Genomic DNA, 13,086 nt, shown 5'->3' with positions numbered 1-13,086 from the left:
GTGAGTACTAACAGGTAGTGAGTACTAACAGGTAGTGAGTACTATAACAGGTAGTGAGTACTAACAGGTCGTGAGTACTAACAGGTTGTGGGTACTAACAGGTCGTGAGTACTAACAGGTAGGTAGTAGTAACAGGTAGTGAGTACTAACAGGTAGTGAGTACTAACAGGTAGGTAGTACTAACAGGTAGTGAGTACTAACAAGTAGTGAGTACTAACAGGTACTTGTGAGTACTAACAGGTCGTGAGTACTAACAGGTCGTGAGTACTAACAGGTCGTGAGTACTAACAGGTAGTGAGTACTAACAGGTTGTGAGTACTAACAGGTTGTGAGTACTAACAGGTCGTGAGTACTAACAGGTAGTGAGTACTAACAGGTAGTGAGTACTAACAGGTACTGAGTACTATAACAGGTAGTGAGTACTAACAGGTCGTGAGTACTAACAGGTTGTGGGTACTAACAGGTCGTGAGTACTAACAGGTAGGTAGTAGTAACAGGTATTGAGTACTAACAGGTAGTGAGTACTAACAGGGCGTGAGTACTAACAGGTAGTGAGTACTAACATGTAGTGAGTACTAACAGGTCGCGAGTACTAACAGGTAGTGAGTACTAACAGGTCGTGAGTACTAACAGGTCGTGAGTACTAACAGGTAGTGAGTACTAACAGGTCGTGAGTACTAACAGGTAGTGAGTACTAACAGGTAGTGAGTACTAACAGGTCGTGAGTACTAACAGGTCGTGGGTACTAACAGGTCGTGAGTACTAACAGATAGTGAGTACTAACAGGTCGTGAGTACTAACAGGTAGTGAGTACTAACAGGTCGTGAGTACTAACAGGTAGTGAGTACTAACAGGTCGTGAGTACTAACAGGTAGTGAGTACTAACAGGTCTTGAGTACTAACAGGTCGTGAGTACTAACAGGTAGTGAGTACTAACAGGTCGTGAGTACTAACAGGTAGTGAGTACTAACAGGTCTTGAGTACTAACAGGTCTTGAGTACTAACAGGTCTTGAGTACTAACAGGTCGTGAGTACTAACAGGTAGTGAGTACTAAGGGACAGATCGAAATTGACAACTCACGGTGTCATAAAAAAACTCCCCAAAGTTACAAATATTTCCACATGACATTCCCCTTGTACTATAAAATAAATGAACACCTTCCCTCCTCATAGAATTAACTCAAAATATGGTTTACGACCACAAATAAAACTAACTGTAGCGACACTATGTTTATAAACGTGGATATTGATTTTGCCATTTTGTGGCACAGTCAATACATTTACATTTTACATTTAAGTCATTTAGCAGACGCTCTTATCCAGAGCGACTTACACGGCTACGGGCCAGAAGGTTGAGGGTTCGCCGACCACCACAGACGAGCTCACTCTACCTGCCTGTTTCAATACACAACCATCAGAGACAGCTGCCGACAATGATCAGCTCTGGGGAAATCAGTTTTTCAACACTTTGATGCCATATTTATAATCATATAAAATATATGCAATGAATTTTCCACCAACCGGTTTCTGTGCCAGTGCACTACACCACCAATAAACAAAGCATACTGACATCGGGCACTTCAAATCAAATTGTATTGGTCACACACACATGGTTAGCAGATGTTATTGTGAGTGTCGTGAAATGCTTATGCTTCTAGATAACAAGTAATATCTAACAATTCCACAACAAACCTAATACACACAATCTAGTGAAGGAATGGGACGAGAATATAGAAGTATAAAATATATGGATGAGCAGCGACAGAGCGGCTAAGATGCCATAGATAGTAAGAATAGATAGTGAAGGATACAGTATAAACGTATGAGATGAGTAATGTGAGATAAGTAAACATTATTAAAGTGACTAGTGTTCCATTTATTAAATTGGCCAATGATATCAAGTCTGTAGGTAGGCAGCAGCCTCTCTGTGCTATTCGTGGATGTTTGCGTTTTCAACACTACAATAAATAGACTGTCAACCTTGACCTTGTAGGTTTACCCAGTATCGAAGGCTTGGCTTGGCAATCTCTAAATGTCACTAAACTTTCTTCTGTTTTGTAACAGGTGTTAATAAATACATTTGAAAAAAAGAAAGAGACCTTTGGCCTAACCCCAGAGAGATAGAGATACTGTATGTGGCTACAACACCGACATGTATTTATTGAAGTCAGATAGCTACTGTGTCTGGAATACAGATATAGACGTATAGAAGGTAAGGTAATTCTTACATTTTCTATCCAAATATTTTGTACAAAAATAATCATTATATTGTTAGAAAACAAACACACTACCCTCCCTGTGTCCACCAAAACAAACACACTACCCTCCCTGTGTCCACCAAAACAAACATACTACCCCCCTGTGTCCACCAAAACAAACACACTACCCTCCCTGTGTCCACCAAAACAAACACACTACCCTCCCTGTGTCCACCAAAACAAACACACTACCCTCCCTGTGTCCACCAAAACAAACACACTACCCTCCTGTGTCCACCAAAACAAACACACTACCCTCCCCGTGTCCACCAAAACAAACACACTACCCCCCCCCGTGTCCACCAAAACAAACACACTACCCCCCTGTGTCCACCAAAACAAACACACTACCCTCCCTGTGTCCACCAAAACAAACACACTACCCTCCCTGTGTCCACCAAAACAAACACACTACCCTCCCCCTGTGTCCACCAAAACAAACACACTACCCTCCCTGTGTCCACCAAAACAAACACACTACCCTCCCTGTGTCCACCAAAACAAACACACTACCCCCCCCGTGTCCACCAAAACAAACACACTACCCCCCCCCGTGTCCACCAAAACAAACACACTACCCTCCCTGTGTCCACCAAAACAAACACACTACCCTCCCTGTGTCCACCAAAACAAACACACTACCCTCCCTGTGTCCACCAAAACAAACACACTACCCTCCCCCTGTGTCCACCAAAACAAACACACTACCCTCCCTGTGTCCACCAAAACAAACACACTACCCTCCCTGTGTCCACCAAAACAAACACACTACCCCCCCCCTGTGTCCACCAAAATAAACACACTACCCTCCCTGTGTCCAAAAAAACACACTACCCTCCCTGTGTCCACCAAAACAAACACACTACCCCCCGTGTCCACCAAAACAAACACACTACCCCCCTGTGTCCACCAAAACAAACACACTACCCCCCTGTGTCCACCAAAACAAACACACTACCCTCCCTGTGTCCACCAAAACAAACACACTACCCTCCCTGTGTCCACCAAAACAAACACACTACCCTCCCCCTGTGTCCACCAAAACAAACACACTACCCTCCCTGTGTCCACCAAAACAAACACACTACCCTCCCTGTGTCCACCAAAACAAACACACTACCCTCCCCCTGTGTCCACCAAAACAAACACACTACCCCCCTGTGTCCACCAAAACAAACACACCCTGTGTCCACCAAAACAAACACACTACCCTCCCTGTGTCCACCAAAACAAACACACTACCCTCCCCGTGTCCACCAAAACAAACACACTACCCTCCCTGTGTCCACCAAAACAAACACACTACCCTCCCTGTGTCCACCAAAACAAAAAAATAAAGTTTGACAACCCTTCCCTATTTTGGACCACCCCTCCCCCAGTAAATGTTGATCTGTCCCTAACAGGTAGTAAGTACTAACAGGGAGTGAGTATTTAGCATTGATATCCCTACAAGACACCATCTGCTGCTGAGAGTAAATCAAAGTTACACAAAGGCTGCAGAAAAGTGGCAAAGTCAGATTGTAGAGCTGGTAAAGTCTCCAACAAAAAGGTTCCCTGTTCCCCCCAGAGTGCATTAGACATGAAGGAATACTCAGTGGTGTGCACCACTTGTATCCTTCCCCTTCATTAGTTAGACTTGTTAGAAGTGTTCCCTCTGACTCTACTGTAGTCTAAGGGACCAGACATCAGGACCAGACATCAGGACCAGACATCTAAAAGAAACATGTTTTTCCACAAATGAGGAAATATATCAGAAGTCCAATTGATCATGCGAGGACTTTTATCAAATGAGCAGTTTTCCACCTCTGATCTTCAACCAGAAGACTAATCAGGATCCTCTCATGTCAGAGGTTTGAAGCGATGTCCTGCTGCCTTTCTCTCCCTGTAAAATAGAATGATATTCAGACTGGGTTTTTTTTACACTAATTGGGTGATTTTTTAACTCCTTTTCAGTATCGGACTATGGACTATTTCATGGACTGTACTACTGTTTTCACTGTATTGCTGATTGACTGTATTGTCTTGCTGGCTATATTATTGTATTTTAATATATCCTGTGCCTACCAGCAATAAATGCCCCACTGGGATGAAAAAAAGTTTATTACATTTGTAACCCACAAAGTTCCATGGTTCCTTGAGATGTGTAGCCTAGCCACACCCATAGTCACTTGCTGGAGTCTATTCATTAGTCGCACACCGTTGCAAAACGTTTCACACTATAAAAACGTTTTTGCAACGGAAAACGTTTTGGACAAATTCAGGTAGGTCTTTTTGGTTCCTACACTCTTATAAAACAATGGTTCCAAAAGGGTTCTTCTCCATAGGATAACCCTTTCTGGTTCCAGGTAGAACCCTTTGGGGTTCTAAAGGGTCCTACCTGGAACCAAAAGGGTTCTACCTAGAACCAAAATGGTTCTTCAACGGGTTCGCTTATGGGGACAGCCGAAGAGCCTTTTTAGGTTGTAGATAGCATCGTTTTTCCCTAAGAGTGTAGTGAATACACCCGTGGTTTGAGTAGAATGTTGGGGTCAGAAATATTTAGTTAATTTTGGGGGACTGAAGTTAGTTGAACATTACAACTAACTAAAACAGACTTGATTTTTAATGTTCAGAGATATAAATTGTTTGTTTTGATTCTGAATCAGGTGATGCACACTCACTCACACAAAACACACAAACAAGCTGTCACAAACAAACATACAAGAACGCACGCACGCACGCACGCACGCACGCACGCACGCACACACACACACACACACACACACACACACACACACACACACACACACACACACACACACACACACAGCCAAAGCTGCTCTCATGTTATGGAGAAATTAAAACCACTGGACTCTTCCCTCTTCCCTTTAAATACTGTATTCTGTACATTGCTCATTCTGTTATTTCTACTACTGTCCGTTGTATTTTAGTTACACTGTTTTATACACACAACATATTTATTCATATACTGGACTCTTGACATAGCTCACTGACATATATACTGCTGTACATATCATTCAGCCAAAGCTGCTCTCATGTTATGGAGAAATTCTAGTAAACCACTGCTGTATATATCATTCTAGTATATCCCTTTAAATACTGTATTCTGTACATTATATCATTCTGTTATTTCTACTACTGTCTGTTATATTTTAGTATATCTACTGCTGTTCATATACTAGTAATCTATATTTATTCTATTATATCTACTGCTGTTCATATTTCTTGTATATCATAGCTCACTGTATATATACTGCTGTACATATCATTCTAGTATATCTACTGCTGTACATATCATTCTAGTATATCTACTGCTGTACATATCATTCTAGTATATCTACTGCTGTTCATATCATTCTAGTATATCTACTGCTGTTCATATCATTCTAGTATATCTACTGCTGTACATATCATTCTAGTATATCTACTGCTGTTCATATCATTCTAGTATATCTACTGCTGTTCATATCATTCTAGTATATCTACTGCTGTACATATCATTCTAGTATATCTACTGCTGTACATATCATTCTAGTATATCTACTGCTGTTCATATCATTCTAGTATATCTACTGCTGTACATATCATTCTAGTATATCTACTGCTGTTCATATCATTCTAGTATATCTACAGCTGTACATATCATTCTAGTATATCTACTGCTGTTCATATTTCTCTAGTATATCTACTGCTGTTCATATTTCTCTAGTATATCTACTGCTGTACATATCATTCTAGTATATCTACTGCTGTACATATATCATTCATATATTCTATATCTACTGCTGTACATATCATTCTAGTATATCTACTGCTGTTCATATCATTCTAGTATATCTACTGCTGTTCATATCATTCTAGTATATCTACTGCTGTACATATCATTCATTCTAGTATATCTACTGCTGTACATATCATTCTAGTATATCTACTGCTGTACATATCATTCTTAGTATATATATCTACATATCATTCTTGTTCATATCATTCTAGTATATCTACTGCTGTACATATCATTCTAGTATATCTACTGCTGTACATATCATTCCTAGTATATCTACTACTGTTCATATCATTCTAGTATATCTACTGCTGTTCATATCATTCCTAGTATATCTACTGCTGTTCATATCATTCCTAGTATATATCTATACATATCATTCTTAGTATATCTACTGCTGTTATATCATTCTAGTATATATACTGCTGTACATATCATTCTTAGTATATTACTGCTCACAGTGCTATCTTTACTTATTTATACATATCATTCTAGTATATATACTGCTGTACATATCATTTAGTATATCTACTGCTGTTCACTATTGGTTAGATCTACTGCATTAAGTGAGCATATCATTCTAATATATCTACTGTTGCATATCATTCTAGTATATCTACTGCTGTACATATCATTCTAATATATCTTGCTGTACATATCATTCTAATATATCTACTGCTGTTCATATCATTCTAGTATATCTACTGCTGTTCATATCATTCTAGTATATCTACTGCTGTTCATATCATTCTTAGTATATATACTGCTGTTCATATCATTCTTAGTATATATACTGCTGTACATATCATTCTTAGTATATATACTGCTGTACATATCATTCTAGTATATCTACTGCTGTACATATCATTCTAGTATATCTACTGCTGTACATATCATTCTAGTATATCTACTGCTGTTCATATCATTCTAGTATATCTACTGCTGTACATATCATTCTAATATATCTACTGCTGTTCATATCATTCTTAGTATATCTACTGCTGTTCATATCATTCTAGTATATCTACTGCTGTTCATATCATTCTAGTATATCTACTGCTGTACATATCATTCTAGTATATCTACTGCTGTACATATCATTCCTAGTACATCTTGTGTATATTCAATATAGATTGCATCAGGATTACTGTCACAGTGCTATCTTTACTTATTTATTGTTCACCTAATACCTTTTAATAACTTAGAAATTGCACTATTGGTTAGAGCCTGTAAGTGAGCATTTCACTGTTGCATTCGGAGCACATGAGAAATACATTTTGATTTTATATTTGTGTTGTTTATTTAGGTTCGTTACGATTTGATTTGCTCTGATAACACTGTTTTGTTGTACACAGGAGATCCGGGTTAGGAACCTGGTCAGAGAGAGATGCGTAACCACAGTACAGCCTGGCTCAGCTCAGATCGGTTCAGTGGTGTGAAGAGGGTATTATACCAGAGTCTGACCATACCAGCACAGTAGGGCCTGGCTCAGCTCAGATCGGTTCAGTGGTGTGAAGAGGGTATTATACCAGAGTCTGACCATACCAGCACAGTAGGGCCTGGCTCAGCTCAGATCGGTTCAGTGGTGTGAAGAGGGAAACCAGAGTCTGACCATACCAGCACAGTACAGCCTGGCTCAGCTCAGATCGGTTCAGTGGTGAGAAGAGGGTATTATACGAGAGTCCCACCATCCACCCCACACAGCCCTATAGAAACTGGGGCTACACACCCACCATCCACCCCCACACAGCCCTATAGAAACTGGGGCTACACACCCACCATCCACCCCCACACAGCCCTATAGAAACTGGGGCTACACACCCACCATCCACCCCACACAGCCCTATAGAAACTGGGGCTACACACCCACCATCCACCCCACACAGCCCTATAGAAACTGGGGCTACACACCCACCATCCACCCCACACAGCCCTATAGAAACTGGGGCTACACACCCACCATCCACCCCACACAGCCCTATAGAAACTGGGGCTACACACTACCATCCACCCCCACACAGCCCTATAGAAACAGGGGCTACACACCCACCATCCACCCTCACACAGCCCTATAGAAACTGGGGCTACACACCCACCATCCACCCCACACAGCCCTATAGAAACTGGGGCTACACACCCACCATCCACCCCACACAGCCCTATAGAAACTGGGGCTACACACTACCATCCACCCCCACACAGCCCTATAGAAACTGGGGCTACACACACACAGCCCATCCACCCTCACACAGCCCTATAGAAACTGGGGCTACACACCCAGCCCATCCACCTACACACACACAGCCCTATAGAAACTGGGGCTACACAGCCCACGGGGGGCACACACACACAGCCCTATGAAACCACCCCACACAGCCCTATAGAAACTGGGGCTACACACACACAGCCCTATAGAAACTGGGGCTACACACACACAGCCCTATAGAAACTGGGGCTACACACACACAGCCCTATAGAAACGGGGGCTACACCCCTGACAGTGGGAAATGAGGGGGAACATAAAAAGGACGGTTCTCATTATTTTCATGTGCATCAACAAATCTCTGCCTCTCGTAGCCTAGAAAGAGAGAATAAAGCAAACTGGCTATTCCCCTCTCTCTTTATGCTATTGTATGGGATTTGGAAGGCAGCAATGCCTGAAGAATGGATGTCATGTGTTTTTTTGTCTGAGCTGATGCAGTCTTTACAAGCCCGGTTTCAGATATGTATACGCTGTCTTGCCACAAATGAACGTAGGAGTTGGCAGCACAAAGAGATCTGGGACCAGGCTAACTTTTCCGCCATAATGTCATGTACTCCACTGTACACCAACAAGGGAACTTGGCCCAAGAAGGACGACTTTGATAAACAGTAAACGCTCGTTGAGCCCAATTCCATTATGATCCCAGAGGACACTGACTTTCCTCTGATCCAATAAGGACGACTTCAATAAACACTTGTTGGGCGCAATTCCATTATGGTCACGGAGGACACTGATTTGCGGCCGGAGTCCGGGGGGGTATTCTAGTTATTATTTCTTTGTGTAGTCTAGTTTTTGTATTTTTATGTTGGCCTGGTATGGTTCCAAATCAGAGGCAGCTGTCTATCGTTGTCTCTGATTGGGGATCATATTTAGACAGCCTTTTCCCACCTGTTGTTTGTGGGATCTTGTTTTTGTATTGTTGTTGCTTTTGAGCCCCTCAAGGCTGAACGTTCGTTTGTTTCTCTTCATTGTTTTGTTGCTGGTTCACATTTAAAATAAATATGATGAACCCAAATCACGCTGCGCCTTGGTCTACCCATTATGACGATCGTTACAGTAGGATCTTAATTTGAGCCAGTTTGCTACAGCAGGAAAGTAATCCTGCAGCAACAAGAAATGTGAATTGTTATGTGGATTATTATTCATGGATATTTTGTAGGGGTTGATACATTTTTCGTAAAGGCAAGTCAAGTCTGAAATGTAAAATTCTAAATGACAAACTTTAGAAGTGTCATGCCCTGACATTAGAGAGCCTTTTAATGTCTCTATTTGGTTTGGTCAGGGTGTGATTTGGGGTGGGCATTCTATGTTTTGTTATCTATGATTTTGTATTTCTATGTTTTGGCCAGGTATGGTTCTCAATCAGCGACAGCTGTCTATCGGTGTCTCTGATTGGGAGCCATACATAGGTAGCCCTTTTTCTCTCCTTTCTTGGTGGGAAGATGACTTTGTTTCGGGCACATAGCCTTTAGCTTCATGGTTTGTTTTGTAGTGTTTATTGTTTTGTTCGGCGTCTTCATTCTAAATAACGGAATATGTACGCTCACAACGCTGCACCTTGGTCCTCCTCCTTCAACAGCCGTGACAAGAAGTCTTTTTACCTCAAATACACTACAAGTTTGCACGTCCTGCTGTTCAGGAAAATTCAAAGCAACAAATAAGTGATCAAATTTAAATCCCACATCTGTATGTTCACTAAAAATATTCCCCATCACTTTCCTCCTTATAAGAGTTGTCTCTCTCTGGACATCATTGAGGAAGTGGCCAGCCTCTGTGTGAAACAGACACTGACCTCTGTGTCACACAGACCCGGCGGCATGGCTTGGTTAAATGTAGCATTTGGCTCTCCCAGCTGACTCTGCAGCAGTTAAATCCTCTCTGTATCACTGTAATACTCTGGCCCACTGCAGTATCCATTAATGCCAGACACCATCGCCATCTCTTTCTCATCTCTCCAGCGGAGAGGACGTCTCTTAAAGAGACGGTTAAGGATATTGGTTTTAAGATTAAGAAAGATATCTCCTTAAGATATCTCCTTAGAGATGGTTAGGATTGGTTTGATAGGATTAGAAGAGATGGTTGGTTTAGACTGAGATTATAGTTTTATAACCTTAGAATACAATTATTGATTTGCAATATTTGCTATGTAGATGTAGGTCAGTTCGATATGCAGATACCATACCAATGTGAGAGAGTAGAATATGAATCTCTTAAAAATATATTGGACATACACACACACACACACACACACACACACACACACACACACACACACACACACACACACACACACACACACAGTCCAAGTTTTTTTATTTGATTTTTTTTTCATCTTTAAGACATTGAAATATTCCTAATATGGAGAAAGTATCATTACTGGAAGGGAGAGAAACACATGTAATATTATGCCCCACAGTTAACTAGATAATTGGTAAAGTGATCATTGAAGTATCTTACCCGTATCCTTCTCATTGCAGCCACTATCTCCATTCGGCTGTTCGGACGACCCACTTCCAGACTGCCAATGTACTATAATATTTACACAGTTATGACATTTGTCATGAGTAACTCAAATAAGTCTTGAACTCTTACTCTGTTCTCATATGCTTCTTGTCAAATGAACTTCACTGTACATTCTGAATACATTGTAAAGGGTAGGCTACTGGACCTTTATATGGATTTGATGCATTGGTATGGGATAATACATTCATGAATACATTTCAACAAGCACACTGTAACATATAATACAGTACAATCAGAGTTAAATCAACACTGTTGAGTGTACTATTAGGGCACAATTCAAATGAGAAAAAAAAATGTCAATCTAGCTATCATCATTTACATTGTTATAACATTTAGGAAAAATATCATTTTGGATATCAATTCATTATATAGTCAGCGCGCATCCGTACACTATAGACCCTTATGGATGAGCCGCTACTGTAGTTCATAGCCTATGTAACATTACCTTTGCCTCGAAGCAGACCCCATGCTGAAATGCCGCCTCGTTGTGCATTGGGATCCTCAAATCCTGTGCATCATCCACTAAATTATACCTGGTTATCCCTGGCATCGCCCTTCTGATACATACACGACTTGTCCAACACTAGTTTTATGCCAACGCTATTAGAAGACTGCAAATACGCGCATCTCGCCCAACACTCAAGAGGGTCTTTGATTGGTTATTCGCCTAGAACCCAGCGGTCATTCCGGTTGAACCACTGTGCGCTACAGATTGATTGGCTAATGAATTTTGTTAACGCCATATGCGTCGAGCGGTACAATTTGATACCGTCGGAGCTAGAATATCTGCCAGTCTAGTGGCGTTTCAGATGACGCACAATTCTCAAGGCAAGGTTGTCAATTATTTTTATGCCATTTCCATGAATAAAAACTGATGTTTACGCGCGTGCCAAATGACGAATGACAGCATCCAAATCTGCTTGAAGACCAGCTGTTTTGTTTTAAATCAGAGGATTCCACTATTTTCATTGGAACAGAGCATAGCATCATCATCATGGACTTGCAGGAGTAGCGTATAACTCTCTCCAATTCACATAAACCCTGTAATAAGGGTTGTATGACATCTAGTGGCATAATATGGAAACAGCGCAGGTGCTGTTTTCAAATGTGCCTACTGTATTCTCCATTGGTGTCCAGATTAACTAAGTAAGCCTATGCAGATGTTAGCCTACTATTTGGGAACAACTAATCACAGAATCAATTTGATGCATGAGAGTTTATTCACAAGAACCAGGCAATTGCCCCCAGAATGGATTTGCTACACAATACCAACAGGGCAAAGACCATACTGTGTGTAATGTATGTGGAGGACAGATGTGTGATTGGTGTAGTGCTGTCCGTAGTGCTGGTCAAACATGGTGGATAAATAATGCAGGCCATTTTCCGTTGAAAAATGGTCACAGTTCCGGCCCTCCCATTGGCACCAATGCATTAGCAGCTGGGTCTGGTCTGCTTAGTTCATTGACTGTATATGAACCAGACAAAAGGAGCGAATGAGATGTCTTGTTTCCACTTCCATCTCTGGCGCTGGTTAAATATGTGCTGTAAAAAAAGTCCCTGCGCTTAAGGCAATGGCTGACAAGCCTTATGTTGGTCAATCACCCCCCCGACACCCTGCCTTTGAGCATCATGTGAGTTTCCAAAACAGAGAGGGGAAAAGGGTTTCCAGGCCATGGGTAGATCAATGGGTAGGCCCAGGGTAGGCCCAGGGTAGGCCCAGGGTAGGCCCAGGGTAGGCCCAGTCAAGTTGTTGAGTCACGTGTGCGTCCATTTAACCACGAGTAGATATCATATAATGTTATAATTCTAATTATTTATGCAACAATGTGTTCGTCACCATCTTGTCTATTTCAAATCTTCTCATTGATCAGATGTGTCATTCAACGTGAATTCAGCACTTTGGGGAGGGGGAGGGGGTGCACAACCCATATGGAATTCCCGTTCTCTGGCAGCGTTTGGAAATGCCGGTCTGTGGTCACGAACACCAAGTTCATTTCAGCCCATGATGTCCTTCAGTCCCATGACTTTTTGGCCCTGACGGAGACATGGATCACCCCAGAGAACACAGCTGCTCTTTCTTCATCTGACTACGTTTTCTCTCACAGTCCGAGAGCATCTGGTCGTCGCGATGGTGGCTCAGGTCTACTCATTTCTCTTAAGTGGAGATTTTCTCTTTTCTCCTTTTCTCTCACCTGTCCATCTCCTCATTTGAATTCCATGCTGTCACTGTCACTTGTCCACTCAAGCTTAACATTATTGTC

The 13,086-nt window shown here is 41.6% G+C and overlaps 1 protein-coding gene across 3 annotated transcripts in view; it reads right to left on the bottom strand.

Annotated features, from left to right (window-relative positions):
• LOC124041014 (carboxyl-terminal PDZ ligand of neuronal nitric oxide synthase protein-like) overlaps positions 1-11,574 on the bottom strand; it is a 37,725-nt gene extending 26,151 nt beyond the window's left edge. For 2 of the 3 annotated variants that reach the window (XM_046358169.1, XM_046358166.1), the window contains exons 1-2: positions 11,271-11,574; positions 10,760-10,831 (exon numbers count right to left, since the gene is read on the bottom strand). In XM_046358169.1, coding sequence (XP_046214125.1) covers positions 10,760-10,831; positions 11,271-11,375 — 177 coding nt within the window. In that variant the 5' untranslated portion in view covers positions 11,376-11,574. The remainder of the gene's footprint in view (positions 1-10,759; positions 10,832-11,270) is intronic. The other variant, XM_046358167.1, reaches the window with a different exon arrangement.
• Positions 11,575-13,086: the final 1,512 nt, after the last annotated feature.

The sequence above is a fragment of the Oncorhynchus gorbuscha genome, linkage group LG08 (assembly GCF_021184085.1).
Source record: "Oncorhynchus gorbuscha isolate QuinsamMale2020 ecotype Even-year linkage group LG08, OgorEven_v1.0, whole genome shotgun sequence".
Classification (NCBI taxonomy): Eukaryota; Metazoa; Chordata; class Actinopteri; order Salmoniformes; family Salmonidae; genus Oncorhynchus; species Oncorhynchus gorbuscha.
The sequence above is the reverse complement of the archived record's forward strand: the minus strand, read 5'-3'. Positions and strand labels throughout refer to the sequence as shown.